This window comes from Cottoperca gobio, chromosome 7, assembly GCF_900634415.1.
Source record: "Cottoperca gobio chromosome 7, fCotGob3.1, whole genome shotgun sequence".
NCBI lineage: Eukaryota > Metazoa > Chordata > Actinopteri > Perciformes > Bovichtidae > Cottoperca > Cottoperca gobio.
Window position 1 is genome coordinate 17,948,036 of NC_041361.1, and position 26,149 is coordinate 17,974,184.

At 41.7% G+C, this 26,149-nt stretch overlaps 2 protein-coding genes across 5 annotated transcripts in view; one reads left to right on the top strand and one right to left on the bottom strand.

Moving 5' to 3' along the window:
• Positions 1-26,149, top strand: part of ptpn11b (protein tyrosine phosphatase non-receptor type 11b) — a 50,204-nt gene that overhangs the window by 17,716 nt on the left and 6,339 nt on the right. The window contains exons 3-17 of one of the 4 annotated variants that reach the window (XR_003832517.1): positions 2,464-2,658; positions 5,303-5,495; positions 5,822-5,941; positions 6,097-6,210; positions 7,646-7,742; positions 7,958-8,037; positions 8,378-8,533; positions 9,226-9,357; positions 10,014-10,168; positions 11,631-11,698; positions 11,800-11,951; positions 12,420-12,520; positions 12,656-12,778; positions 13,561-13,658; positions 15,814-19,841. Coding sequence is in view for 3 of the 4 variants with exons in the window: in XM_029435488.1 (XP_029291348.1) it covers positions 2,464-2,658; positions 5,303-5,495; positions 5,822-5,941; positions 6,097-6,210; positions 7,646-7,742; positions 7,958-8,037; positions 8,378-8,533; positions 9,226-9,357; positions 10,014-10,168; positions 11,631-11,698; positions 11,800-11,951; positions 12,420-12,520; positions 12,656-12,743 (1,651 nt within the window). In the remaining variant the exon portion in view is untranslated. Of the gene's footprint in view, positions 1-2,463; positions 2,659-5,302; positions 5,496-5,821; positions 5,942-6,096; positions 6,211-7,645; positions 7,743-7,957; positions 8,038-8,377; positions 8,534-9,225; positions 9,358-10,013; positions 10,169-11,630; positions 11,699-11,799; positions 11,952-12,419; positions 12,521-12,655; positions 12,779-13,560; positions 13,659-15,813; positions 19,842-26,149 lie in introns of those variants that run through there. The other 3 variants (XM_029435488.1, XM_029435490.1, XM_029435489.1) reach the window with 3 other exon arrangements.
• Positions 20,826-21,533, bottom strand: rnf223 (ring finger protein 223). Its single transcript, XM_029435950.1, has one exon. It carries the CDS (start codon positions 21,531-21,533, stop codon positions 20,826-20,828), a length of 708 nt encoding a protein of 235 aa, XP_029291810.1.

A 26,149-nucleotide genomic window follows, 5' to 3' on the forward strand; every position in this document is an offset into this window, starting at 1 on the left:
CTACAGACACAAGAGGAATCAACAGAAAGGATTATAGTGCCTTAACAGAACGGCTGCTTGAATCTGACCACAAATACAACTTTCAAAAGACCCCAAAACAAACTTTCTTTGTGGTGTTTTTAAATATTATGAATTGCATGAATTAATGCACATGTGTGGACTCTTTGTGGACAGTGTGTGAGAATCCTACATAAAGCAGCTGTTATCGGGGTTGTTTCGCTGCTGAATTGGTTATTTTTGTAGCAGGTTTTTGTTGTTTGGTGATGATTTCATTTTAATTTACTACCACGGCGAACTGTCATTCTTTTAATTTGATTCACTGTGAATCCTCCACATCTTTTTCTTATTTCTCACACACTATTAATGTTACTCCACACACTTAGGCAGTGCAAAATAGAAAAAAATAACCTTTTTGTGAATTATAATTCACTAAATGATCTAAATAAACTACCAGTTCAAATCAGTCATATTGTCTTTATTCCAGCAGTTTCATACGTGCGTCCAGTCTGTCACTGTTGATTGAAAACTAAAGTTGAAGCTTTGGTTGGTTTTTAGTTGTATCTTAATAAGGCACAAAGCAGACCTATAAGTCTTATAGTTGGTAAATTAGCTAATAGGAAATAGACCCGTGGTATTTATGCTGTACATCTAAAGAGGAGCGAGCTCAGTTATCACTAAAGGAGCAGCAGATTGTGTTCTGATGGCGAACAACATCTAATCAAAGTTACATCTCTTTTTCACAAAAACATGGAGCAAAAGACAGAAAATCGCGCTAAGTATTTAAAATGGATGAAATGTGAGCCGGAGCCGCGCAGACACGGTGCTGACTGTGGCTCGCCGTATTCTCTCTGTAAAGAAGACATATGATAATAAATCCATAAATGTTATTAATGTCTGAAAGAGGCAGAGCAGGGATGAAAATCTAATAGGACATGTTTGGCTCATTCCAGAGTTAATGGTGTTAAACTCTGAGAGAGAAAAGGGGGCTTTGGCCCGAGAGCTGAGGAGGGGCCTTTAACAGGGCCATAGACCTGTGGCACCCTGCCAACAGCCACTAATACAGCCATAAAGCAATTACCAGGAAATAGTGGGAGAGAGGGATGGAGGGAGACAAAGAGAGAGAGATGGATTATGGGACAGAACGAAGGAGGGAAAAGATTGTTGAGTGGGAGGATGGAAAGAAGGAATGCGAAATTCACGAGGACAACAAGAAAAGTGATGGAGGGAAACAGGATTTGTACCATATGATAGGACCATTAGCTGATAATCAGTGTGCAGAGAGAGAGACTATTGTAAGTCATATACATTGCAGATCAGATGGTACTGACTGCCTGGTTTAGCCCCCTCTGTTGCATGTGTGTCATCATTCATAATATGTTTATAGGATGTTTAGTTTACCTCTACTGAAGAAACCTATCGTACGAAGTCACTGGAGATGGAAAATGGAAAAACAAGTACATTTAGCAATCGAGCTCGAGCCGCATCTCGTTCTTTACTTGCTTCCAGGCAAATATCTTTAGTGTGTGTGTGTGTGTGTGTGTGTGTGTGTGTGTGTGTGTGTGTGTGTGTGTGTGTGCGTGAGAGTGTGTGTGTGTGTGTGTGTGTGTGTGAGAGAGTGTGTGTGTGTGTGTGTGTGTGTGTGTGTGTGTGTGCACCTATTCAAAGCATTCAGAGGTCTTTGAATATGCAAAGTGGAACCAAATGTTTCCTGGCTTATCAGTGTTGGAGTGTGATAAATGGATCAGTATTTTTTAAATCGCTGCAGCTTCGTAGCTTTTTCTTGCATTTTCTTTCCATTAGTAGCTTGTGGCTTATTTAATCATTCTAGTGTTGGCACAGTTACTTTGTAATATTTAACAGATATACACTTACTGTACTTTATTGTAGACAGTATACCAATATGTTCAGCTTTGCAAGAAAAGCTCCAGCATTGTAGAGAAATGTCACGGAGAGAAGGGTTGAAGATAACGGGACTTCAAAACACACAGAATTACAAACTCTTTGTGTGTCTATAGAAAGAGCATTCCTCAGTGTCGCAGCCGCCATTTCAAAGGCACCTTTTGTTCTATATATATATATATATAATATGATTGCAGAACAATAAATTAGTATAAGAGAATAACCCTGAACATGAGACAAGTAAAATAATGTCACCACATCTTCAGATTCTTTAACGTGTGTTAAGAAACTTAGGTTTAAAGTGTTGAAATGGGAGCAGATGGGTTGATAAGCTGGACATTTGTATAGTGTATATGCATTTTTGCTCTGAGTGAGTGTGGGCGACAAAGTGTGTATGGTCTTGCTTTCTGACCATGTGTGTGGGTGGTTGTGTGTGTGTCTGTGTGTGTGTTAAGTGTTTAAATATCTGCAGAGTGCACGTGAAGAGAAAAGACGCAAAGATAAAAATTCTTTCTTTACACATGCATGTCAACTGACTGAGTGTTTTTCCCCCCCCCCGCTCAGGCGCAACGATGAGGTGACCCACATTAAGATCCAGAACCAGGGTGACTACTACGACCTGTACGGAGGCGAGAAGTTTGCCACGCTGGCCGAGCTGGTGCAGTATTACACCGAACAACAGGACCTCCTGCGCGAGAGGAACGGCCATGTCATCGAGCTCAAGTACCCTCTCAACTGCAAGGACCCCACATCTGAGAGGTGCCGACGTACACCGACACCCACACATGCAAATAAGCTGACGTTTACACACAGCTAAGCCCTCTGTGGATAAACGCAGGCACATACACACACACACACACACACACACTCACACACACACACACACACACACACACACACACACACACACACACACACACACACACACACACACACACTTGTCTAAGGTCAGCTGGATATGTTTCTCTTTTAGCTAAACTCATTAAAACTGCATGGACATTTCTCCCTGACGGCAGACAGTTATTTTTATTCCTCACAGCTTCAGGGTTGTCGGGCTGTAAAGCCTCATCCTGCCATGAGAAGCTAAACCACCTGAGAAATGTTGTTAGTCTAGCTTCCAGTGCAGTCACAGTATCCTGTTATGGCCAACATGCTGTTTGTGAGGCAGTTTCACCCGGCAGAGAACACAACCCTTGACAAATTATTGAATTTCTTGAATTTGTTTTGAGCCATGAAAATTGTTACTTTTAATATTATGCTTTTAAAGTTTGTCGTCCTCATGATGCATTTCCAGCGTACTGCAGGGAAGCCACTAAGGCCACAACACGTATGTACAGTTGGGAAAATAAAGTAAACAAACTTATTTTAACAAGCTAACAATTAAATATTTAGAAGGTAAATTATTATTGCAACAAGTGACATCCGAGGAATGGAACTTTCTTTGAGCCATGACGTTGGTCAAGCCGTGGTTCAAATTGTATTGTAAAAAGTTGTATGTATTATTGATCCACTTATTGTTCTCATCTCTCGGTTCTTTAGCTGCTCACTGTGTTCACAAACATGCTCGTTACTTCCTCTGTCTGCTGTTAGGATTGATAAGTAGCTTACAGGGGATTTATCAGAGCTGCAGAAAGTAAAACAATGAACTGAAGTTAAAACACACGAAGCTGAGGCAACACTTGTAACATTACACATCGTCACATGATACATTGTTGATATAAAAATATTGATTAGTGCAACTTTATTCATTTTTTTTGTTCCAGGCCTACATCACCAGCACGTTCACATTTCAACAGAAGGGAAATGGGGAACAATCAGCCATTAGATCACTGACTGTGCACCAATACACACATGTGTTTACACAAAGTGTTTGTAGGGAGGATGCGTTACTCTGTACACACGCATTCCCACATATGAAACTCAGATGCACTTTACAACCACATGCAGAAATAGTGGCTTATTCCCAAACGCATCTTCAAACAAACTAAGTGGGTGGTGCTGCTGTTTGTGTTTATGCTTACCAACTATCCACACGCTAACATCCTTCCAGAGAGTATACAAAGGTTGGACACAGCTAGACACTTTATCACACCCCTACACACCTTCAATTAAATGTGAGACTAAGGCAGCTGGTGGATAAATGCATACAGGAAGCATTTAGATAGCTACATGATCATAGTTATATCATCATTGGTTGTGTATGGTATCATCTCATGCTGAGCAGGTTGTGTACATTTTCTTCTTCTGCACATTGCAGTGTGTACGATATATCTCAGTTTCTATTTAGGTCTAAGAACAACTTGTGATCTATGCTTCTGGTTTATGTGTTTTTTCCACTCTACATACGTCTCCTGTTCGAGCCTCCTACTCGTTCGTGCTCACCACACAGCGCACACATGCAGGTTTTTCATCTTAACATCAGCCACTGAGTGAGGCTGCAGCGATGTGAGAGACACTTTCCTTCTCAAGTAGGAGTCTACGCTTACAATGCAGGAACCCCCTCCCCCTCAGTCGGTCAAGTTTCTGTCTCAACTTTTGGTTTAAGGCTGAGCTTCTCAAGGTTCTTTTTTTTTTTTTTGTGAATAAGCTCTAAAAACCCAATGTACACCACCTGCAGACAGACACAGCTGGAGTCTAGATGAGGGAAACATGGAGCATTTAGCAGCTAAAGAGCTGGAAACTTCTCTCAGAGTTGGCAGCACCAAAAGGAACATTTACATTCATACGGCGGCAACATGACTCCAACAAAATGCTAATGTTGCTCTGCTGGATGTGTAAATAATTGTCTGTTTATAAGTGAATAGGTTTGCTATTCTAATTTAAAAAGTGATTATACGTAAGTGTTGTACTCATAACTTGTAACCGGTAGCCACAAGTGCTCCAAAAAATGTTTTATTGCAGGTTTAAAACTAATATTTAGAGAGAATTCAGGTACACAGGGATACAAACTGACTCGAGAAAGTATTTATTGGGTGGTTACACTGTATGGCACAATACCACAACGTCCCGGCTATTATTCCAGCATAATGTCACACCCCTCTCACTTTCTCCCATTTCCTTTATTACTCAGAGCGTTTAAAAAACAAGTTCATATCTGTTTCATGAAAAGCAGCCCTGTTGTTTTTTTAAATGTTTTATTACATAATGTAATAAATAAAGGTATTTATTGTTGTTAAATGTGGAAACTTTTTCATATCACAGCGTAAATACAATTACAAATGTATTAATTATTAGGTGATATCAATAATAATGGGAATATAGTAATATAAAAAGGTCAGATCTACAGTTTAATTTTTACAGAGGAATTGCTTCAATCATTTCATATCAATCTTTAAATTGTTGGTTTGCATGTGATATGGATTCTGGATTCATGTGTTGATACATCACCGTCTGTTCTGTGCAGGTGGTACCATGGGCACCTCTCTGGGCGAGACGCAGAGAAGCTGCTCACAGACAAAGGCAAAGCTGGTAGCTTCCTGGTACGGGAGAGCCAAAGTAAACCGGGCGACTTCGTCCTCTCAGTTCTCACCAATGAGGAGAAGCACGAGAACGTGGACCGCAAGACAAAGGTCACCCACGTTATGATACGCTTCCAGGTGAGGTAACTCAGACCACCTCAGCAGCATACTGTTGGTGTTTTGAGTCATGTATTTTTAGGCAGGTCATGATTTATTTTTGCACTGTAGGAACTCCTCAGACCAGCTGTTAAGGCTGCGACACGCCAAGCAGATTATCTAACGACTAATACAGAAAGTACTTGCTAGTTTGCCGTTGGCTGTAGTCTCTGCGGTGTGTTCAAATGCCACTTTTTGACCAAGACGGAGGCAACGTGAGCCGACGCAACAGTCTTCTCTAGTTCTTAGCGGTCTGTTCGGTGTGTCTGAGCCTTCACTGTTGTTGAACTGCTGATGTTTGCCTCCAGCAGGACGGAAAATACGACGTGGGCGGCGGCGAGAGGTTCGACACCCTGGCTGACCTGGTGGATCACTACAAGAAGAACCCCATGGTGGAGAAAAGTGGCATCGTGGTGCACCTGAAACAGGTATGGAAGAGAAACTACCAAAGGCATCCAGCCCTCTTCATGGATAGTGTTGTTGGTGATTGAATCAAACCACATAAAAATGCTGTTTTCACAAATCTGTTCACATCTTGTTTTGCCCTGTTGACTATTTCAATTTCCGTGTCCCAACTTAACAGCCCTTTAACGCCACGAGGATAAATGCAGCCAACATTGAGAACCGGGTACGAGAGCTCAACAAAGTAGCAGACAACTCTGAGAAACCCAAACAAGGATTCTGGGAGGAATTTGAGGTGCGTAGCCTCAAAACTGAACAGAATAATAGAAAAATACATCGGAGTTGATATTACTGATCATTTGGTAGCTCCAGTCACTTTAAAGGCTCTGTGGTGTTCGATGAGGCTCCGGATGACTCCAGTCAAATGTACGAGAAATAATTGGGAAAAGTGAGCCATGTAAATGACTCTTTTGAGTGCCATGTGCCCTGCGAACAGTGTTGGCTGTTGTGAAGTGTTTTGAGGATGAGGTGTTCTTGCACAACACACCCCATGTAAAGCAGATTTTTTTATTTCACTTTTGAAATCCAACGTTGATGGTTTTCTGGCTTTATGTAGTAGCACAGAGTATACACAGTGTACCAGTCATTTGTCATTTAAATGTCATGCAAAATGTCATCATATACTGTGTTGTTCCATGACTTATTTATTCAGCCGTCTTGCGTCTATTTGTGTAGGCTTACATCAGTTTTTATTCCCAGTGACTTATTTGTCTTCTTGTCTTTTTAACGGAATTCAAATGTGTTTATGCCGTCTTAACCTTTTGAGTAATGATGTGGAAGCTTATCTCGTGGCATGCTCTTATGTTCCTGTATTTGTCATTTCCGTGCAATTGGCAGGTCAATAATGTGAATCATTTGCATTGTGCATATTAGGCTATGAATTATTATGATTATTATTACCAGGTTTTTACAGTGCGTGGTTGTCTACAAATCATTGTTACTGATCAATGTGTGGATTTTTGGGTTTCCTGCTTTTAGGCTACAATCTTTATAAAGATGATAATCGTTTTTCAAATGAATTTAAATTACTGCGAGGAAGTGTGCGTGTGGGTGACATAATATGCACAGCATACACACTATTATTTGGCTTTGTATTGATGGCATATTACAGCTTTGTGTTATTACAGCTAAAGAACTGTAGATGGGCTTGCTTGACATATTCTACCTTTCAAGAGTACATATGCTAATGAATGAATGAATTCATTATTAAGTATGAAAGAAGAGCTTTTGAGCCCATTTGAGATTTGAAATGCTTCCTCCTAAGTCTACAACACTGACACATGCTATCGTTCTGCTCTCGCAGGAGTGACCCCTGCTGTATTAAAGGCCCATTACACTGTTCAAACACAGAGCATTAGAATAAGTTGTTCTTGAAAACAAGCAAAAGTTATGTTAAAATCCAGCGTGTCACTTCTTCTCTGTCTTTGTGCATCGCTGTATATCTTAGCCACCTGTTGCTCAACCATTGGCAGGAATGTGTACTCCATCGTGCTGCCAGAGGTCTAAAACAGGGAAGCTTTAAGTATTATCCAGAAGTTTGAATCTAAGTATGACTGATATGAATGAATGACCTCAGAATTAGTAGTATTGCGTTATAGTGGACATTCTTTTGTTTGGAACTCTTGTCTTATGAAATCTTCTCACTTTCTCCTTCTGTCGTCCACCGCCAGGTACTTCAGCAGCAGGAGTGCAAACTGCTGTATCCCCGGAAAGAAGGCCAGAAGCCAGAAAACAAGAGTAAAAACAGATACAAGAATATCCTCCCCTGTGAGTAACCTGCCATTTCCTGTCTCTCCAACTTCCTGTGGAAAGAATGACACAAAGATGCAACAGACAACGTAGAGGCCTCAGCAGTGTGTGAAGATGTCGCTTTGATAGCTCTCAGCCTATCAATCGACATTAGTTTTGACACTGTGTGATCTCAGGACACGTAGACGCTCTGTTGTGCAATAACAACAGTTTGACTTTTTGTTTTCTTTCAGTCGACACGACTCGAGTAGAACTCAGGGAAGCAGATCCAGATGTTCCTGTTTCAGACTACATCAATGCCAACTACATCAGAGTGAGTCTGCTCAGCAGTGGAATAGGCCAGTTATCTATTTAACTGCAGATTATAGAAAGACAGCAGTGATGCAAAATGTTCAGCAAACACAGCATAGTTCCCCTTAACATAAAATAATTGTGGATGGTTTAATACCAATGTTTATTTATATATCCTACTGTTAAACAAACCTTTTTTTAATTTTTTTATTTTAATTGGTGAATATGTTCATCAAGAAGTGAAACTATTAGAAACTCAGTATATTTTAAACTTCATTATCAGTTCACATTGTGTTCTTACATTTTCTGTGTGAACATGAATCTCTTGTCTCTGTCTCTGTGTAATTGTCCGTGCTGTACAGAGTATGCATGAAGAGGGGCGCCACGTGGATGAGGGCAAAGTCTTCATCGCCACCCAAGGGTGCCTACAGAATACGGTCGTTGACTTCTGGAAGATGGTGTATCAGGAGAATACGCACGTCATCGTCATGACCACCAAGGAGGTGGAGCGAGGGCGGGTGAGCGAAGGGCACTAAACGTACTGCAAACACACAGCAGTAGAGTTCTGGCCTGTGAAATACTATGATTAAATATACCTTAATGTTGTACTAGAGAGGCTGTTTTTTGTTTCTCTCCTTTCAGCTGATTGCTGTTGATTTGCTTTTAGTGATGGAGATCTATGAACTCTGTGAGGGGAGGCTTTAGGTTTTGTAATGAGAGCATGAGCGAAACACTCCACATCTACAACACGTAATGTTAAAAATCCACTTCACTAGTCAAGTGTAAATAATCTAGAAGTTTCCTTAACAACCAGATTGGCTAACGGTACAAATCCTACAAGAACAAGAGGTTATAATTCGTACTCGGACACAAAAAGTCCCAATTCTTTTCATTTAAAGACGCAGTATCAGGTTCTGCTGTCGACCTTTACAAATCTGCATTACTCTAAATGCTTGTCAACCATTTTGATCCTGTATTCTCATTTGAAAGACAGCACTTGATGGCATTAGCTGATTCTCAGAGAGCGGGGTGAAAGTGTGTGTGTGTGCGTGTGTGTGTATAAAGTGTGGGGGTGGGGAGGGAAACGGCTGACAAGGATAGTATGACAGTTAAGCTGATTGAAAAGCTGCTTGAGATCAGCTGGTTCTTTCGATTGTCTAATACCCGCCACCCTCCCTCTCCCCTCTCCTTCTTCCTCTCTCTGATTTAGAACAAATGTGTGCGTTACTGGCCCGACCTCCTCTGCACTAAGGAGTTTGGGAAGGTGCTGGTGAGGAACGTGGACGAGCGGCCAGCACAAGACTACATCCTGAGGAAGCTGGAGGTGACCCGTCTGGACCGGGTAGGGAAAACTGTGTACTCAATCAGAGTTGACCCACTGACCTGGGGTCAGATTATTTTACCACACACACACACACACAATCCTACAGCACGCTTACAGGAGGATCGACTGCATGGCTCAGATAGTAGAAGTCTCTGGTTGCTGTAACCCTTTACACTGGTCTGAAGCATCAGTTCCTCGGCATGAGTTCACTGTAAGGAATTAGACACAATTCTCATTTCTCATGAAGCACATTCCAGCAGTCACGGCTACTTGTTAGTACTGGTGTAATTGCAATGTTACTTCAACAACAGTCACAGCAACAAAACCTGCATGTGACTTCAGAGAGGATCCCTCCGTTACAGTTCAGCAAGTCAGAGGCAAGACGAAGACGGCAAAACTCCGTCTTCGTCTTGGTTCCTGACTGTGACTTGAATTGGCTGAATGGAACTGCTGAAGCATCATATTAGCTTCGGATGAACTTTGGAAACCATGCTTGGAAATGAGTATTTTTTCATTTTGACCACTGTTTCTTACAGTCAGCTTTAGAATGAACACTGCAGAGTGTGGCGAGGAAGGAGGAGGAAGACATGTTACATGACCAAAGTCAACTTAATACTGCAACCGTGATGAGAAATGTTTTGATCACTTCGTCTCATCATCTCGTTTTAATGTAGAAGGAGCCTCTGAGGTACATCTGGCACTACCAGTACCTGAGCTGGCCGGACCACGGGGTGCCCAATGAGCCCTGCGGTGTCCTCTGGTTCCTCGAGGAGGTCAACCGCACCCAGAGTACCATTCCAGACACTGGACCCATTGTCGTCCACTGCAGGTACAAAGAGTTTGGGGTGGTCGGGCCATAAGGACACGTGTGTTGGGTCAGGTAGAGATAGAGGTGATCTGCCAACAGCCGATATAAACAGATGTGTGGAAATTAGGATTTCATGAAATATTGTTTCAATTGGCCACTTGGGCGCGCTATAATTAGGGTTTTCCATTCTTATTGGCAGTAAGTCTTCACCTAACTAGCACCATCAGAAGTAATTATAAAGGCATGTTATCAATGGTACAAACAAACTCTTACTTTTACTTAAGTAATAGTATATTGGCAAAAGCAGAGCTTTATCTAACAGTTACTAAAAGTAAATGCAGTATCAAGTGGCGACACCAAGTAACTGTTAGATAAAGCTCTGCTTCTTCCACTATACTATTACTCCATATGCTTTCTTTTTTCCATTGATCTGTTTTAGTTACGAAGGATGCCAGCGTGACACGAATACTAAATAAACTGCAGAAACGTTTTGGCATAGCACAAATCTGTTCAGCTTTTTTGTGTATTTAGTTTATTCTCAAAACACAAGGAACATATTAATACTCCATTTAGACTTCCTCAAATGTCAAATAGCGCCTTACGGTATTAACATCTCAAGGAGTAGATCCAAAATAAATGTTTAAAATGCAGGAGTAGTGCGGTTAAAGGAGCTTTTATTGACTCTAATTAGAGCTGGTTTCTAAAAGACGACAATGGTGTTGTGTTCAGGGGGGAAGATTGGGGTTGAGCCGTGTTCTATCTCTCAAATACATCCCTGGAACTTCCAAACCCTCACCAACGTATAATTGACCAATGCGGGAAATTCTGTTTTAAGCACATAGAGGGGGGATTATTATTCGTAGTAGAGTAGATACATCTGTGAAACCACATTTTGTACAAAACTGTGGCAGAATGTTTTTATTTTAATTACTGGATGGATATTTTAGGATTCTTTGTATTTGTGTTGATATGTATTTTACAGCAGACAAGCTGACTACCACTCTCAAACATGTTAGCAAATGAATGTTGCAATAGATGTGTCCATGCAGTACGCTTTTGTGTATTTCACCATACTAACCCCCCCCCCCCACCCAACATGAACAACAAACATGATGACACATTGACAGAAAACAAATCTGACTTATGAACTTTGCTGATAAATGTTGTTCTTGTGAGGAGGACAACACTGAGTTGTTCTGAGTTCTCCAGGAGATCTAACAGCATTGTATATGTGACACAACAACACATTCCAGTGTATCGCTGTTGCTAAATGAAAACCTATCATTTAGAACCTTGGACTTTCATCTTCTGTTGTCATGTATGGGTTGAGAACACGTTTGATGCTTATGTAACACTTTTCACAACTGTCTGCATAAAATCAAATATGCTCTCAGATGTAAGTACATCTATTTTTCACCTTGACATTGACGCTTGTTCCCTTCAAGTGTAACTCCACTGTGATTTCACTCTGTTGTCCCCGCAGTGCAGGCATCGGCAGGACGGGCACCATCATCGTTGTCGACATCCTTATTGACGTTATCAACCGCCAAGGTGGGAAGATCTCATATGACGTTGACACACTGCACTTTTTAATTCAAATCTTTATACTCTGCTCACTACTGGATGTGTTCGCACACGTTTGCATGTTTTAGGTCTAGATTGTGACATCGACATCCCGAAGACCATCCAGAGGGTTCGGCAGCAGAGGTCGGGCATGGTGCAGACTGAAGCCCAGTATAAGTTCATCTACATGGCCGTGCAGCAGTACATAGACACGGCTCAGAAGAGACTGGAGGAGGAGCAGGTACTCCACTACACAAGAAGTCAAACTTACAGCGGACACAAATACATCAAATGACACTTTTTTTGACACAGTGAAGAAGGCTTTGAAATATTATGTAAGATGTGTTTGAGTTCCCAAGGCCAGTGCCGGGTGTTGTGTTGACAGCTCGAGCACTGAAGTAAACATCAGTATGGTGCAGCGCTCCCTCAGCAACTTTCAGAAGAGCTGTTCCACTGCAGAATGTGGATGCCATCTGTACGGCGGCGTATCAGGGCCATTGTAGCTATAAAAAAATAGAAAATGGTGATGTTTTCTTTTCTTAAGAACCACATCTCTTCGCTTTGCAAGACCAAAGTAAATCTCAGAAATTCAGAGTTTATTTAATTTACATCTGGGACGATGTCAAGTTTTATTCAGGTCAGTTTGTGAGAGCGTTGTCCTGTGAACTGAATCCTCTGAATGTCCTCTTGTCATGTTGTCACTTTTCAGAGGAATAAGCTGAAGGAGAGGGAATATTCCAATATCAAATATCCCCAGATGACCAACTCAAGGTCCAAACCCAACATGGCATCTTCGCGCTCTTCTTCTGTGTAAGTGTAACGCATCACACATGCTGGCAAAGTGGAAATGTGCATGATTGTTAAACGTCAGTTCGCAGAACATGAAGCAGAAAATGTGTTAAAAGTAGTTGATTTGTGAATATTTCTGCTCTGTGTTATTTGTAGGATGACAAACGATGATTCGTCGAGTGTGTACGAGAACATCAACTTTAAAAGCCCTCAGACGTCTTTCAGCAGTAACACCAGGAGGTAAAAGCATCGTCGACCTCCACATCGCTCTGCCTCCCTGTGAGTACTTCAGGAATTACACTTTGTTGGCTTCCCACTGTGTGCTGTATTAAAATACTTCCAGCCTCTTGTGTTTAAAACAATTGTTTTGTGAACAACAAAGTGAAAAAATCTGTCCGAGCATCGTCCCGCGTGCTGGAGAAATGTTTTTACTGCAGCACTGTGCAGTGTCGTGTTGTTGGTGTGTTCTTTGGATGTATCTTTTGTTGGATGATGATTCAGCAATGATTTAGATCACTTAAGGGTTCCCTCTGAAGTATTAGACCTTTAGTGCTATGGTGCTGTTTTATATGAGTGGGTTCCCATTTAGTTTATCTTGTGGATGCACCAGCACGTGCTGGTGAGGCGATTCTTTTCTTTTTTTTGTTTAAAAGCTCCACAGCAGAAGGTGCTGTTAAAGCTTTGACTGGTTGATTCAAAAGGAAGAGTTCAGTTTCTTCTTTTGAATGGTTTATTTTTATGGTTCAAATTATAGAGCGGCCAGGAGCGGCTGAGCTCCCTGAAAAGAAAAACCTGAGCCCCCCTTAAAGGAACACAAGAAGCCATTTAGGTTCACATTATAATCACCCTGAATTCTCCCAGACTCATTGTTTGCTCTCTCATAGTAAGTAATAAAGCAGACGGGGAGCAGAGTAAAGTGAGTGAGTCATGGCTTCGGTTTGGGGTCATCAGCACAAAACATATACTGATAATCACCAGTGTATAACACATATTAAATCAATTTTGCATATTGTATTCAGCCCATTTATGTGCTAAAATACTCAAATTTCCTCACCATATATATCAGATTTATCCGTTCCTCTTCTGTCCGTCACATTCCCATGAACGCGATTTCTCAGGACGCCTTGAGGGAATGTCTAAAATACAGTATATCTCAAAAGTGAGTACACCCTTTAGATTTTTGCAAATATTCTGTTATATCCTTTCAGGGGATAACATTATCCTACTGAAACTTTGATATAACTTAAAGTAGTCAGTGTGCTGCTTGAATAACAGTATAGATTTATTGTCCTTTGAAAATTACTCAGTACACAGCTGTTAATGTCTAAACAGCTGGCAACAAAAGTGAGTACACCCCATAGTGAACATGTCTAAATTGTGCCCAAAGTGTCAATATTTTGTGTGACCACCATTGTTATCTAGCACTGCTTTAACCCTCCTGGGCATGGAATTCACCAGAGCTGCACAGGTTGCTTCTGGAATCTTCTTCCACTCCTCCACGACGACATCACGGAGCGCACGGATGTTGGATACCTTGCACTCCTCCACCTTCCTCTTGAGGATGCCCCACATGTGCTCAATTGGGTTTAGGTCTGGAGACATACTTGGCCAGTCCATCACCTTAACCTTCAGCTTCTTCAGCAAGGCCGTTGTCATCTTGGAGGTGTGTTTAGGGTCATTATCATGTTGGAAAACTGCCCTACGGCCCAGTTTCCGAAGAGAGGGGATCATGCTCTGCTGCAGGATGTCACAGTATATATTGGAATTCATGTGTCCCTCAATGAAATGCAGCTCCCCAGTGCCGGCAGCACTCATGCAGCCCCAGACCATGATGCTGCCACCACCATGCTTGACTGTAGGCAAAACACATTTGTCTTGGTACTCCTCACCAGGGTGCCGCCACACACGCCGGACACCATCTGACCCAAACAGGTTTATTTTGGTCTCATCAGACCACAGGACATGGTTCCAGTAACTCATGTTCTTGGATTCATTGTCTTCAGCAAACTGTTTGCGGGCTTTCTTATGCATCGGTTTCAGAAGGGGCTTCTGTCTGGGGCGACGGCCATACAAACCGATTTGATGCAGTGTGCGGCGTATGGTCTGGGCACTGACAGGCTGACATCCCACTTCTGCAACCTCTGCAGCAATGCTGGAAGCACTCGCACGTCTATTTTTGGAAACCAACCTCTGGATATGACGCTGAGCACGTGGACTCAACTTCTTTGGTCGACCCTGGCGAGGCCTGTTCCGAGTGGAACCTGTCCTGGAAAACCGCTGTATGATCTTAGCCACTGTGCTGCAACTCATTTTCATGGTGTTGGCAATCTTCTTATAGCCAAGGCCATCTTTGTGAAGCGCAATAATCCTTTTTTTCAGCCGCTCAGAGAGTTCCTTGCCATGAGGTGCCATGTTGTCCAGCATTCAGAGAGAATTGTGCCCAAAACACCAAATTTAACAGCCCTGCTTATCATTTACACCTGAATCCTTGTAACACTAACGAGTCACATGACACCAGGGCGGGAAAACAACATCATTGGGCACAATTAGGACATGTTCACTATGGGGTGTACTCACTTTTGTTGCCAGCTGTTTAGACATTAACAGCTGTGTACTGAGTAATTTTCAAAGGACAATAAATCTATACTGTTATTCAAGCAGCACACTGACTACTTTAAGTTATATCAAAGTTTCAGTAGGATAATGTTATCCCCTGAAAGGATATAACAGAATATTTGCAAAAATCTAAAGGGTGTACTCACTTTTGAGATATACTGTACATTCGGCACAAACATCCACTTGGCCTCGAGGATGATCTGATTAGAATTTGGTGGTCAAAGGTCAAAGTAACTTTCATTTCGCTTGGTTGTTATTATTCAGCCTTTAGCCCATTAGATCTCTGAGCCTCTGAAAAAGACGTTTGCTTTTGTTTAAGGCAAATCTTCTCAGCGTGGAACATTTCTCTGGCCGTTAGCTCTCTGTTGTAGAGACAGATAAATCATCCAGCCCAACAATTATAAATATTTGTGTTCCAGAAAAATTAACTTAAACATCTGCCGTTACTGTTCTCTGTAAAAGATATTATAAAGGCAATCAAGGTTGTTGAGTTTCTGACTGATTGAAAGCATTTCCAATCATTGCACTAAAACAATTAAAAATCCAAACCCACACGGACCCACTATAATGAGTAAATGCTGAGTTAATGCTGCTTTGAGCTGCATATCATGAATTACATCAGGTCCTGCTGCTCATGATTCAAAGTGACACCAGCCATTAACTCCACTTGTCTGCCTGTCTGTTTGTGTTTGCTTCAGTTTCAGCGGAGGTGTCGCTTCATCAGCGCCTGAAAACCCCTCTTGGGGTGGAGGGAGAGTGTTGCTCTGACTAACCCCACATCAGTGGACCCTGCCTGGGCTGCAGGTGGCGAGCTGACCCCCTCTCTCCTGCTGGACCGAGTCAAACCTTACCCTCCATAGAGAGGATGACTCCACAGCATAATGCTCTCGCTCAGGGCCCTTGTCCCTCTACCCTGTCTTTCTCCCTCCACCCCTCCAGCCTCTTCCTCTCTTAACCAGCGCAAGTGCCTTGACACAGGATGTGTCTGTAATCTAACCTCCCCAAAACCTGCTGTTACATCTCTACTTTTACTACTTCTCCATATTCTGGAAATCCAAGTTGACGTGTGAAAGTTTTTCCCTGGGATGACTGACATTAAACATGGAGTGTGCCCCAGCCTGAACTGTCCAGAACTGTCCAGAACTGTACGGGACCCGAGAAGAGGTCAAAGCTAAGCCGTTTGTCTGCTCGTTGCCAGAAATCACTGTTTCGCTATCCCTCTTTCTCCAGCTGTGCTGCCTTTCATTTGAACTCCAACGTAAGACTCTTTCTGCGGCATTCTGTCTCTCCAGCTGTAGTGGTGTTTAATGTGGCCGCTGAGTGATAGCAGGGACCGTTACGTAACCTGCTACAGGCCCCTGAGACGCAGGTAAAGGGCAAGCAAGCCCTCTCCTCCAAAACGTTTTGACATAATAATTTCAGGTGTAAATAATAATTAAAAGATGTGACGGATTGTCAAAGTGTTAAAGAGTTGTACAGTGTGTACATGTGTACATGTATCTCCTGCAAATCAGCTGTTTTGTACTTTACCCGTCACCTCATGGCCTCCAGCTGGTCCCACTTTGAGTTCAAACTCATTTCATCAAAATGTTTTTTTCTGTCCTTTCATTATTCATCAGCCTGTTTTCATGATTCTTTGGTGTTTGTGTTGATACTGTGGCTATCATGGTTGTATAACGTATGAGATTTAAAAAGTATAAATGTATAAAGGAGCATTACAGTGGAAGAGATCATGTCTAAGCACACTTGTCCCAGCAGCATCCCCAGTGCTAAGTTTGATTTACTGTTAGAGTGTAACAGTAGTCCACATCTGACAGGAAACAGGTGGGGAGGATTCCTGAATGGCTGTTTGGAGTTGAGCTTGGCTGACCGCCGTCTCTCAGCTTTGGTTTGACTGTCTGTCCTCGTTAATCAGCAGGTCTGATGCCGTTCAACATCTGTGGGAGGAGATGGTCACAAGGAGACGAGGGAAAGGGGACGATTACAGTGCGGGCCAGATGGCCATCTGCCTGAGATTGAAGAATAGATTTGTCTCCGAAAAGTAATTTAGAAGATGGACGTAATCCAGGCTTGATGATAGTGCTGCGAGTAAGCCGACGTCATTGATGCGATAACGAAGACGGTGGTGCCGTGGAGCACTGAGCCCTCTGCACTGTCTGGCAGATTGTTTGCTATTTTTAGCCTCCAGGATCAGCACCAAAGTATGCCCCTCAAATACGAGTGCAGATCTGACCTAGCTTGTTTAAAACGTAACGACTTAATCATCCTGAAGTCCTTAAAAAACTCACAATAGGAAGATAACGTGTGTTCAGCCTTTTCTTTTAATTTAAAGTATTAAAATAAACCATGAACGAGCGGCACCTGTTGGTGTTTGTGCTCAGACCATTCCTCTTTCTGCACCAGCAGAAATGTTCCACTCAGCAGGTCGAGGACACTCGCAGCATGATTTGTCTTCTTCACTCATAAATTGGCCAGTTTCTGCTGCTGCAGCTCGTGATTCTTATTTTTTTTTTCATTTAAAATACAGTATGTAATGAAAATGAACTGGAGTAAAAGTACTCCGTCGTTGCACTGTAATAAACTGTCATTTGATACTGTCGACCTTGTGCGGGTTATTAAAATACAGTAATAGTATAACCTGCAGCAGCCACATCGTCCTGTGTGACTTCTGACTTCTAAAGGCTTGAAATAGCAAAGAGTCGTTTTAATAAGGTCTCAGCTGAAACCTTTGTCCGTCTACTGTTCTTCCCATATAAATTGCTGCGAATGTATTTTAATGGGTGATTTCTTTAGTGAATAAAAGCTATGTGTTATGAACTGTGTGGCATTGATGCCCTGTGTCAGTGAAGGCCTGTGTCTAGAAATATACTGCACCACTTCATGTACTTCAGTTGAATTTGGACGATGAAGACGTTTGAATTCTTCTGTTTCTTTCTCCCTTTTCTCCCTTTTCCCTTCTGAACTGTGATCTTTGTCTGACGAATGACAGAGTACTCTTGTGGGTTTTGTTTCTGTGTCTCTGAACCATCTTGCGCTGTGGATCATTTAAATTTTTGTTGTATTTCACTTTGCCTCTATGGGTCAAACTTTTTTTCTTTTTATGATATGGTGAAACATCAATACTTGAAAGTGTGAAACTGCTGAATCTTTGGCCTCCGGCTGTGTGTGGATGTCTATTGGCTGTGGAAGTATTGTTGGTAGTGCACTAGACTTTTCAGTGTTTTTTTGTTTGTTTTTCTTGTTTCATTTCAAATTGTATTTCTAATTGACTGTTTTATCCACTCTTGCATTTTGTATTGTGTCTGAATTGTTATTATTACTATTATTATTATTATTATTATTATTATTGGTGTAATTTCACCATTGATAAGTACATTTTGGGTTGAACTAGCATACATGCAGGTATGCAGTAGTAACACGGTATTTTCTTTCTGCTTGTCCTCTTACATTTACTTGAACATGATGTCTTTTTGTTTGATTCCTCGTTCCTGTCGGCGGCAGTATGCCTGAAGTGAGTGGTGGTGTACGGAGTGCTCCCGTGTTGTTCAGTGGAGGCTCTTCCCCCTTTTCCCCTCTTCTTGCACTGGCTCTGCCCAGACGCCTTTTTGCTGTATAGGCTACAACATGCTGATGCAATGAGCGGCCAGAAATGGCATCAAAATGGCTTATTGTCATATAGTTTTAATAAAAATCTATGATGGCACTATATTACGTTACACGTGGATTCTGCTTAGTTTCTGTTTGCTTTTCATTTTCTACCTCGGGGAAGGAGATGACAAATACAATTTTGGGGAAAAGGGTTCCTGTGCTGCTCTGTTGCCTCTTCACGTGGAGAAGAGCTCTACTGCATGGGCTGACAGCATTGCTCAATGAACACGAGTTAACTAATATTAATATTGAAAAGCAAAGCAGGAAATACACTCCAGAAAAACAGCAATTTAAACGGTAATGACCTCATGGGTGAAGAAGCCTGTAGAAGTGGTGCTTTATAACTCACGATAAAATGAGAGGAAAACACAAGAATGAGTTTGAAGTTAGTGCTGCTGTTATTTCCAGCATTTTAACACATGAGCCGCATTAAGTGTTGAATAAAACTGCTTTATTTGACTGCTATCCTCAAGGAAACAGGCTGATTATTCTGCTTTATTGGAGAGCAGGAAAAACTTCAGAGAACTTCATAATTTGAGTCTTTTTTGAAAATGTGTAAATGCCCTAGAGAAAAATAATGCCACGTAACAAGAATCAGAAATCCTTTATCCTTTATAATTCCAAAACGGGGAAATTTACAAGAAGCTTTTATTCATTCTTTTTACATAAATATTTCTTATTGTCTTGTTTTTTTAATCTTTATTAATTTAGGGAAGAATATCCACAACCCATTTTGAAGCCATGACTGAGCCTTTATTTTATCTGCATCTGTTTATTAACCGTGTTTACTGGCAAGGCTTCAGGGAAGTAGCACTGTCATTATGCCCGCTCCTAAATGACTGTGAGAATTTAACATAATTGTCTTATCAACCACGTGTCACAAGTGAACTACTTGGAAAAACCCCACATCCAAACCTTTCCTTGATCTAACGCACCTAATCCAGGAATAAATAAAGCAACTTCCTGCCAAGCCGAAGGAGTACTGGTCTTTTATGGTCTTGTGTTTAAGGTTCAGATATTGAGGAAATAATAAACAGCGGTCGGTAAACTTCTCGTTGACTTGACCCAATAACTAACACTTCTTTGTCATGTCCCGTATTTGAGTGGATTTACTACACCTGCTGTTCACACAGATTTAACCACTAACTGATGCTTCTGTACATTTGAGTTTATAAGACAGAGAAAATGCATGAACAAGACAAATCACAGTAAAATGATTCCAATCTAAATGACGAGGCTGTCGTGCACAAATGATTTGTTATTTCCCACAAACATGATCTGAGCTGATGTCTCACTTTTTATTAGAATTCTGTAAACAAGGACATATCAAAAGGCACAATATATAAAGTTTGAGTTCATAGTTTGCATTATGGGTTTACATCATTTTTTTCTTTTGTGACACACCTCTTTTGTTTAAACTTGACTATTTGTTGTCTAGCCAACAAAATATGAGTTAAAAATGTCCCTGTTTGGCTTGGATACAACGACAAGTTTTGTATGCCTTCACTACATCGACCACAAATCAACCCACTTGTGTTCTGTTATCTGATGCTCTGTTTGCTCTGTAAATGTGGATTCTGTGAAGGGGAACGAGTTCATCTCCCACCACTCTTGGTGTCACTTGTGTCTTTACAAGCTTTTATTAACAGTTTAGTATATAATGTATAACTGCAGACAAAGATAACTTCCATCTTCGTAGGGTTAAAGCCGATAAGGGTACAGATGTTTTAATTCAAATTGTTTTGATGGCACAAAATTGGTAAAACTTCCAGTAAGGTTTGGTCCATGTTGCGTTCGACCCTCTCCCCTGGGGGGGTCTGCCACAGTGTCTTTTTTTAAAACCGAAGACTAGGGAGCGTCAGGCATCTAAAAAGCCTGCACATAGTGGTTTTAATTAAAAACACTATGTGCAGGTTAAAAATCTGAGGTGTTGACAATTATGTGTGGTAATAATAATGTGCACTTAGCAAAAGAGCAATTATGCACAAAATAATGTACAATGTGAAATGCGTCATATACAATATTATGTACAGTTACATTGAAGTCCACTCCGTCTATAAGTTCACTCTGTCAGACCCGGTGCTCTGGTGAACGGGCTAGTGGTTGTTGTGGTAGTGGGGTCGGCCGGAAACTGATCTCGCGTACAGCGCATGTTCCCAGTGCTGAATACACACTGCAGTGGCCACAACACAACTACAATAAGCAGCACGATGAGCACCATGAAGAGCACCATCCTCTTCCAGCTTGTCAGCCGGCCCAGAGTCCTGCTGGGCACCGTCTGAATCGGAGCATCCAATGTCTTGCTTGCCCCAATGTCGATGCAGATGCAGAAGGCTGTGGGGCTTTCAGGGGCGTCCAAGCTGGTGTGTTGCCTGGAGCTTTTATAGCACAGCTTCTCCCCCTCCAGCCACACTGGCTCCTCCTGCTGCTGGTGCCCGGGCAGCTTGCGGAGGACCTCGCGGCTGGTTGCGAGGGCCGGGGGTCCCTCCTCGGGTAGCTTGGTGGGGTGACGGCAGAAGGGGCAAGAGAGTTGAGGGCTGTCGCCGTTACCATCCTGGTCAGCCAGCGAGACTGCCATGAGGCGGGAGAGGCACTCCAGGCAGAAGGTGTGAGTGCAGTCCAGCAGCTTGGGTGTTTTGAAGACATTGTCGTAGGTGTTGTAGCAGATGGAGCACTCTGGCTGGCTCATGATTGACACCTTCTTTTTCAGCTCTCCAGCAGTGATCTGTGGGGGATTTGGCATTTGCCAAATCTGCGGAGACTGTCCCATCTTCAGGATTATTAAAGCCTGCCCTGCTTTGTCGAGCCTCCTTTACTTTCCTCTTCTCCGTCTGTCTTTAACTCCTGAATTATCTGAAAAGAGAACAGATGACAAATACAGATTAGTTTTCATATTGATGGTATCTTGCTGCCTGTGTCATAAAAACTGTGCAAGCAAGTACAAACCATTTTTTTAAAGTCATGTACAACCATAATCCCAACAAGTTAATGAGATTTCAGTCAATTGCTGCACATTTTATAGAGCCCAGTTGAATGTTGAACTATTTTCACCCTCACGTAGGAAACACATAGTATTGCATTAAGCTGACAGGATTTTGGTCTGTTAATGAGTAATTCACTCACAGGGGTGATGCAAAATGGGACAAATGGGTTAAGCGATATTGTGGATTTACCACCACGAGCAAATTAGTCAGTGACAGTGACGGAAGGGACAATGTCCATCCCCTAATGTAGCGTGGGCAACACTAATGTTCTGCACACACCGAGTGTTATTGTTTAGATAACGCTTAATTATTAAGGAACAGCAATAAAAGATTTTCCAATCATGATAACATTTTACTCACGACACAGACCCCGAACAAGTCACATATTTGAGACCCTTGATTCCACAATAAATTATTAAAAATGTAAACCTCTACTGAGCCCCTGTTGGTAGTTTAGTGTTGTAATGTTTGACCAATGCCTTATCTCGTCATTTGTTCTGTGTCATGTCACACAGCTGATGAGCAATAATGAGCAGGTCATTGTAAACATGGTGACACTGGCTGCTTTTTGCATGTCCTGAGCGTAGACTCGATCTGACGGTGCCCACAGTTTCAGGGTACATAGTACCATTATGTAACTGATGACAAAGGATGCAGTCTGTGCAATGTAGGCTGTTGCTTGGGGCGGATAAAGCCCATAAAGATAGCCTAAGTGCTATTTTGCTAGCTATTTTAAGCTATTGACATCCATTGCTCCTGTTAGCTTTGAACCCATGAACACCCCGCAGGAGACATCTTACTACCTCCCCCAGTTTGCATATAATGGTCGTCAGTGTGCAAAGTACTCCAGCTGATACAGGGAATCCTTGCGCCCTTCGAGCAGCTGATGAAAGATGGTTTTGGTTGTGAGTTACAGTATGTGGCCCTACCTGGAATATAATGAGGCATAAACACAGGCTGCTTTGTTAATGTGACTTTTGAGCATGTGTGTCCAAATCTGTATATCAGACAGCACAGCACAGGAACTTTACAGAAAATAATGGACCCGGTTTTGGGTCACTGTAGGTCACCTGGGCCAGAGTACAGAACTCAGGGCTTTGAAGACCACATTGCTGAGTCTGGTCTCCCTGTCTACTTATTTTTACATTTGCATTAAGAATATTATTGTAATAACCTGCCTGCTGGTGTGGTAGGTATTAAAGGCCCCTAATGGGAAGTAGACTGTGTGTTAGGGTTGATGGATAGTCACTCAGAGCACAGGTGTTCTCCTCCCTGTGCCCTCGGGGCTAGTCCTGCGTCAGTACTCCCATCTACACAAAGTCCCTGCTTGTTCTGCGTCTAATCGCACCATCTACCCTTGAAATTCCTGCTCCGTCAACTCTTCGTCTCTTCAACATGCTTTAGTGGGATGAGGAGAGATGTGTCTGTATAATTACACCTGTCTTATCCGTTTAAAGCCTCCTTTAATCACTGATCAAGACTAAATTTCCCTATTGCTCAAACTGAAATTCTGTAATCGGTTGTGGTCACTTGCTGGAGCGTCCTGTACAAAAGTGTATCCAGATACAATTTAACGCACCACCTTGGGGTATTTTCAGTGAGAGCGCAGCTAACGAAAAAACACAAGGAGGTCCTTGAAACAGTCAAATTGAAGCAAAATCAATAAATATCTTAAATAGTGACCATCAAAAGGAGCTCTACTGTCACAATTTGTGTCAGTTGCTACTTTGCTATGGAATGATTGACCCACCTTTGGCTCGCTAAAGCTATGACGTTAACAGTTTGACTATTGGCATTTTCATAGTTTAGTCATCGCTAGTATTTATACAAAGGGTCAATTCACACCCATACAAGTGGACATTAGGTTAATGAGTGTATGTTTCACATCATTCACACATCATAGAGATCAAGCTCAAAGTCTTTAAAAGGAGAGATGATTTCACAAAGTCCCAGGCCATGTTACCTGTACAATGAGCACTGAATAAATAGCAACCAACAACAACAACACAGCCTCACATTGTTAAAAGCCAATAAGGTGAAACCAATTGTAACAACGACCTCAGACTGTGCCTCGTTGTGCTACTAATGATTCCACAAACACTCACCTAAACTAACATAGTTAAACATATATATATTTACAGCTTTGTTTAACCTTTTCTTTACATTGGAAAGATGCAATCAATGAGATTAAATTCAAATGTGTAGGCTCTAACAAATCCCCACGTTCTGCATAGCTGTGTGTGTTTGATGTAAACTCTCCTGAGTGAGGTTTTCCTTTTCTAGTGATTTGGTAACACATTTAACTTCTATCTTAGCTAATAGTTCAGTGTTCAATCAGCTGCTCAGAACTACATTCCACAGCTCTCTATCGACATTTCTACCACTCTTATTTACAAATGTAAAAAGATGCTGTTTATGTCATGATCTGGCCGCCTGACAATCTTTCACACGTGTGTGACACTGCACTGGAAACAGGTAATTACATTGTGTCCCTGCATTAGTGAAAAATGTCCCTTAGTATTTCAGAAAATCAAGGAATGGATCATCTTAATCGGAGACTTCTAGTGGTAGTGAAGAGAGACAGAAGAGTAAACAGATGCAGATAAAGACTCTTCAAGTGAGACTATGTAAGTTTGGAAAGAAGAAATCATTTAGAATTATTTTACAAATGAAAAGTTTGAATTAATGAGCAACTAGAGAAGTGCACTCAGCAGAGTGCAGATCTGCCAGATGTGTCTCCCTCTCCCCTCTGGACAACGACAACAGTCAAGGTTATTCATCTTGTATCGTTCCTAACTTGTGGAACAGTGGGTCATAACATATTGGGTATTGGAATTCATCTGCAGAAGCTCCGGTTCAAATAAAACGTAACCTTTTTATGGATGTTAGTTTTTTTGAGCCAGGACAAAGGTCAACATGTGGGCTGCAACAGATTACGTAAAGCTAGTTTTTAGCCTAGCTGATATCCACAAACGGTCAAATCAATACACTTTGTGTTGTTGTGGCTGCTACAGCTTTATGGTATGACCAGTAGCTGGTGGCTAACGTTAGCTCATGCTAGCCAACTTTAGCTTGATTCAGTTCCCTGACGCGGTAAGTTACAGAATTTATAATTATCCAGTAATAATCATATGTAGCCACATTGGACACTGTTTAACTAAAGTTACATATAGTCTGACTTTAAGTTGGAGAAAGTCTAATTGCCTATGTAGCCTACTTATATAACAACAAACTGTTTTAAAATGAATAAAGTGTGGAAAGCGCATTAAAGCCTTGCTGTGATCTTTTATTTTAAACTGTCCAGAGTTCGAATGGAAGAAGGTAATCCGTAGCGATGTGGGGTCATACTGAAGGCTTGTGCAGTGTAGCCAACAGCAAAAGTCAAATATTAACTCAGACTTATGTCTTTACTTAACCCAAATAAACCCACCTCAGGCCTGGGAGAGGAACTCTTTGTTCTGTATTGTGCTGTGTACTGATCAGTAGCACATGTTTTCTCCTGTCTCACTGACACATCAGTATACACATCGCAGTGTGTCGATGACGACACCTAATTCAAACTGAAGCGTCCTTTTCAAACTAATGTAAAATTCTATTGTTTCCTGTTTTCAAGCCCCTTTGTGTCGGCCTCAGCCGAAGGTGTGTATCTTCAGCTCAACAGTCATCCACAATGCTGCCCTACCTGTTCTCAGTTTGAAAAGTAATGAAACTTGATCTACCTGCCGTTTGATCTGAGGGGTGGAGTTGGTGCACTACGGCAGACAGTTAAACTGAACGTGAGGCAAAAACAGACCTACAGCATGTACACACAGCACATGTGTAAACACAACCAACAATGCAGGAATCGGCATACAGATACTTGATAATCCTAACTGAATATAACTATGTATTAAATGTGACTACTGAATGGTGCAGCTGCTACTGTGGTTCTGTTAACCATCATGTACTATCAAGTGATCCATCTTCACTATCACATTTATTTTTAACTGAATTAAATAAAAGAAAAAAAAGGTAAAGGAAATGTTTTCTTGGTATTTGGTTTTCTGAAAAAAATCTTCACTCAGTTATTTAAAGGTCATTTATGGTGTTCAGTTTAAAAGAAACTGCTTAAACGAAAACATTAGTTGTAGTGAAACCGTTTTAAAGACTTCTATTACAACAACAGTAAGCCACAAACTGGTGTAAAAAGCACAAAGGCTCGAGGCAACAATTAGAGAAAAGGTTCAGTTTACCTGTTAAGTGAAGAAGATGTCAGATGATCCTCTCTTGTTCTCTCAGCTCACTCCCTTTGCACTCGAAAATGCATTTTTCTGCAGTCAAAGTCAACTGACTACTGAGATGCCAGCAGGGAGTTATTTATTATATTTTAATTGTGCCTCTGCCCAGGTCGAGGTCCTCCTCT

Excerpts from the sequence above, each read along its gene's own strand:
- rnf223 (XM_029435950.1), bottom strand. The coding sequence starts at position 21,533 with ATGGGACAGTCTCCGCAGATTTGGCAAATGCCAAATCCCCCACAGATC.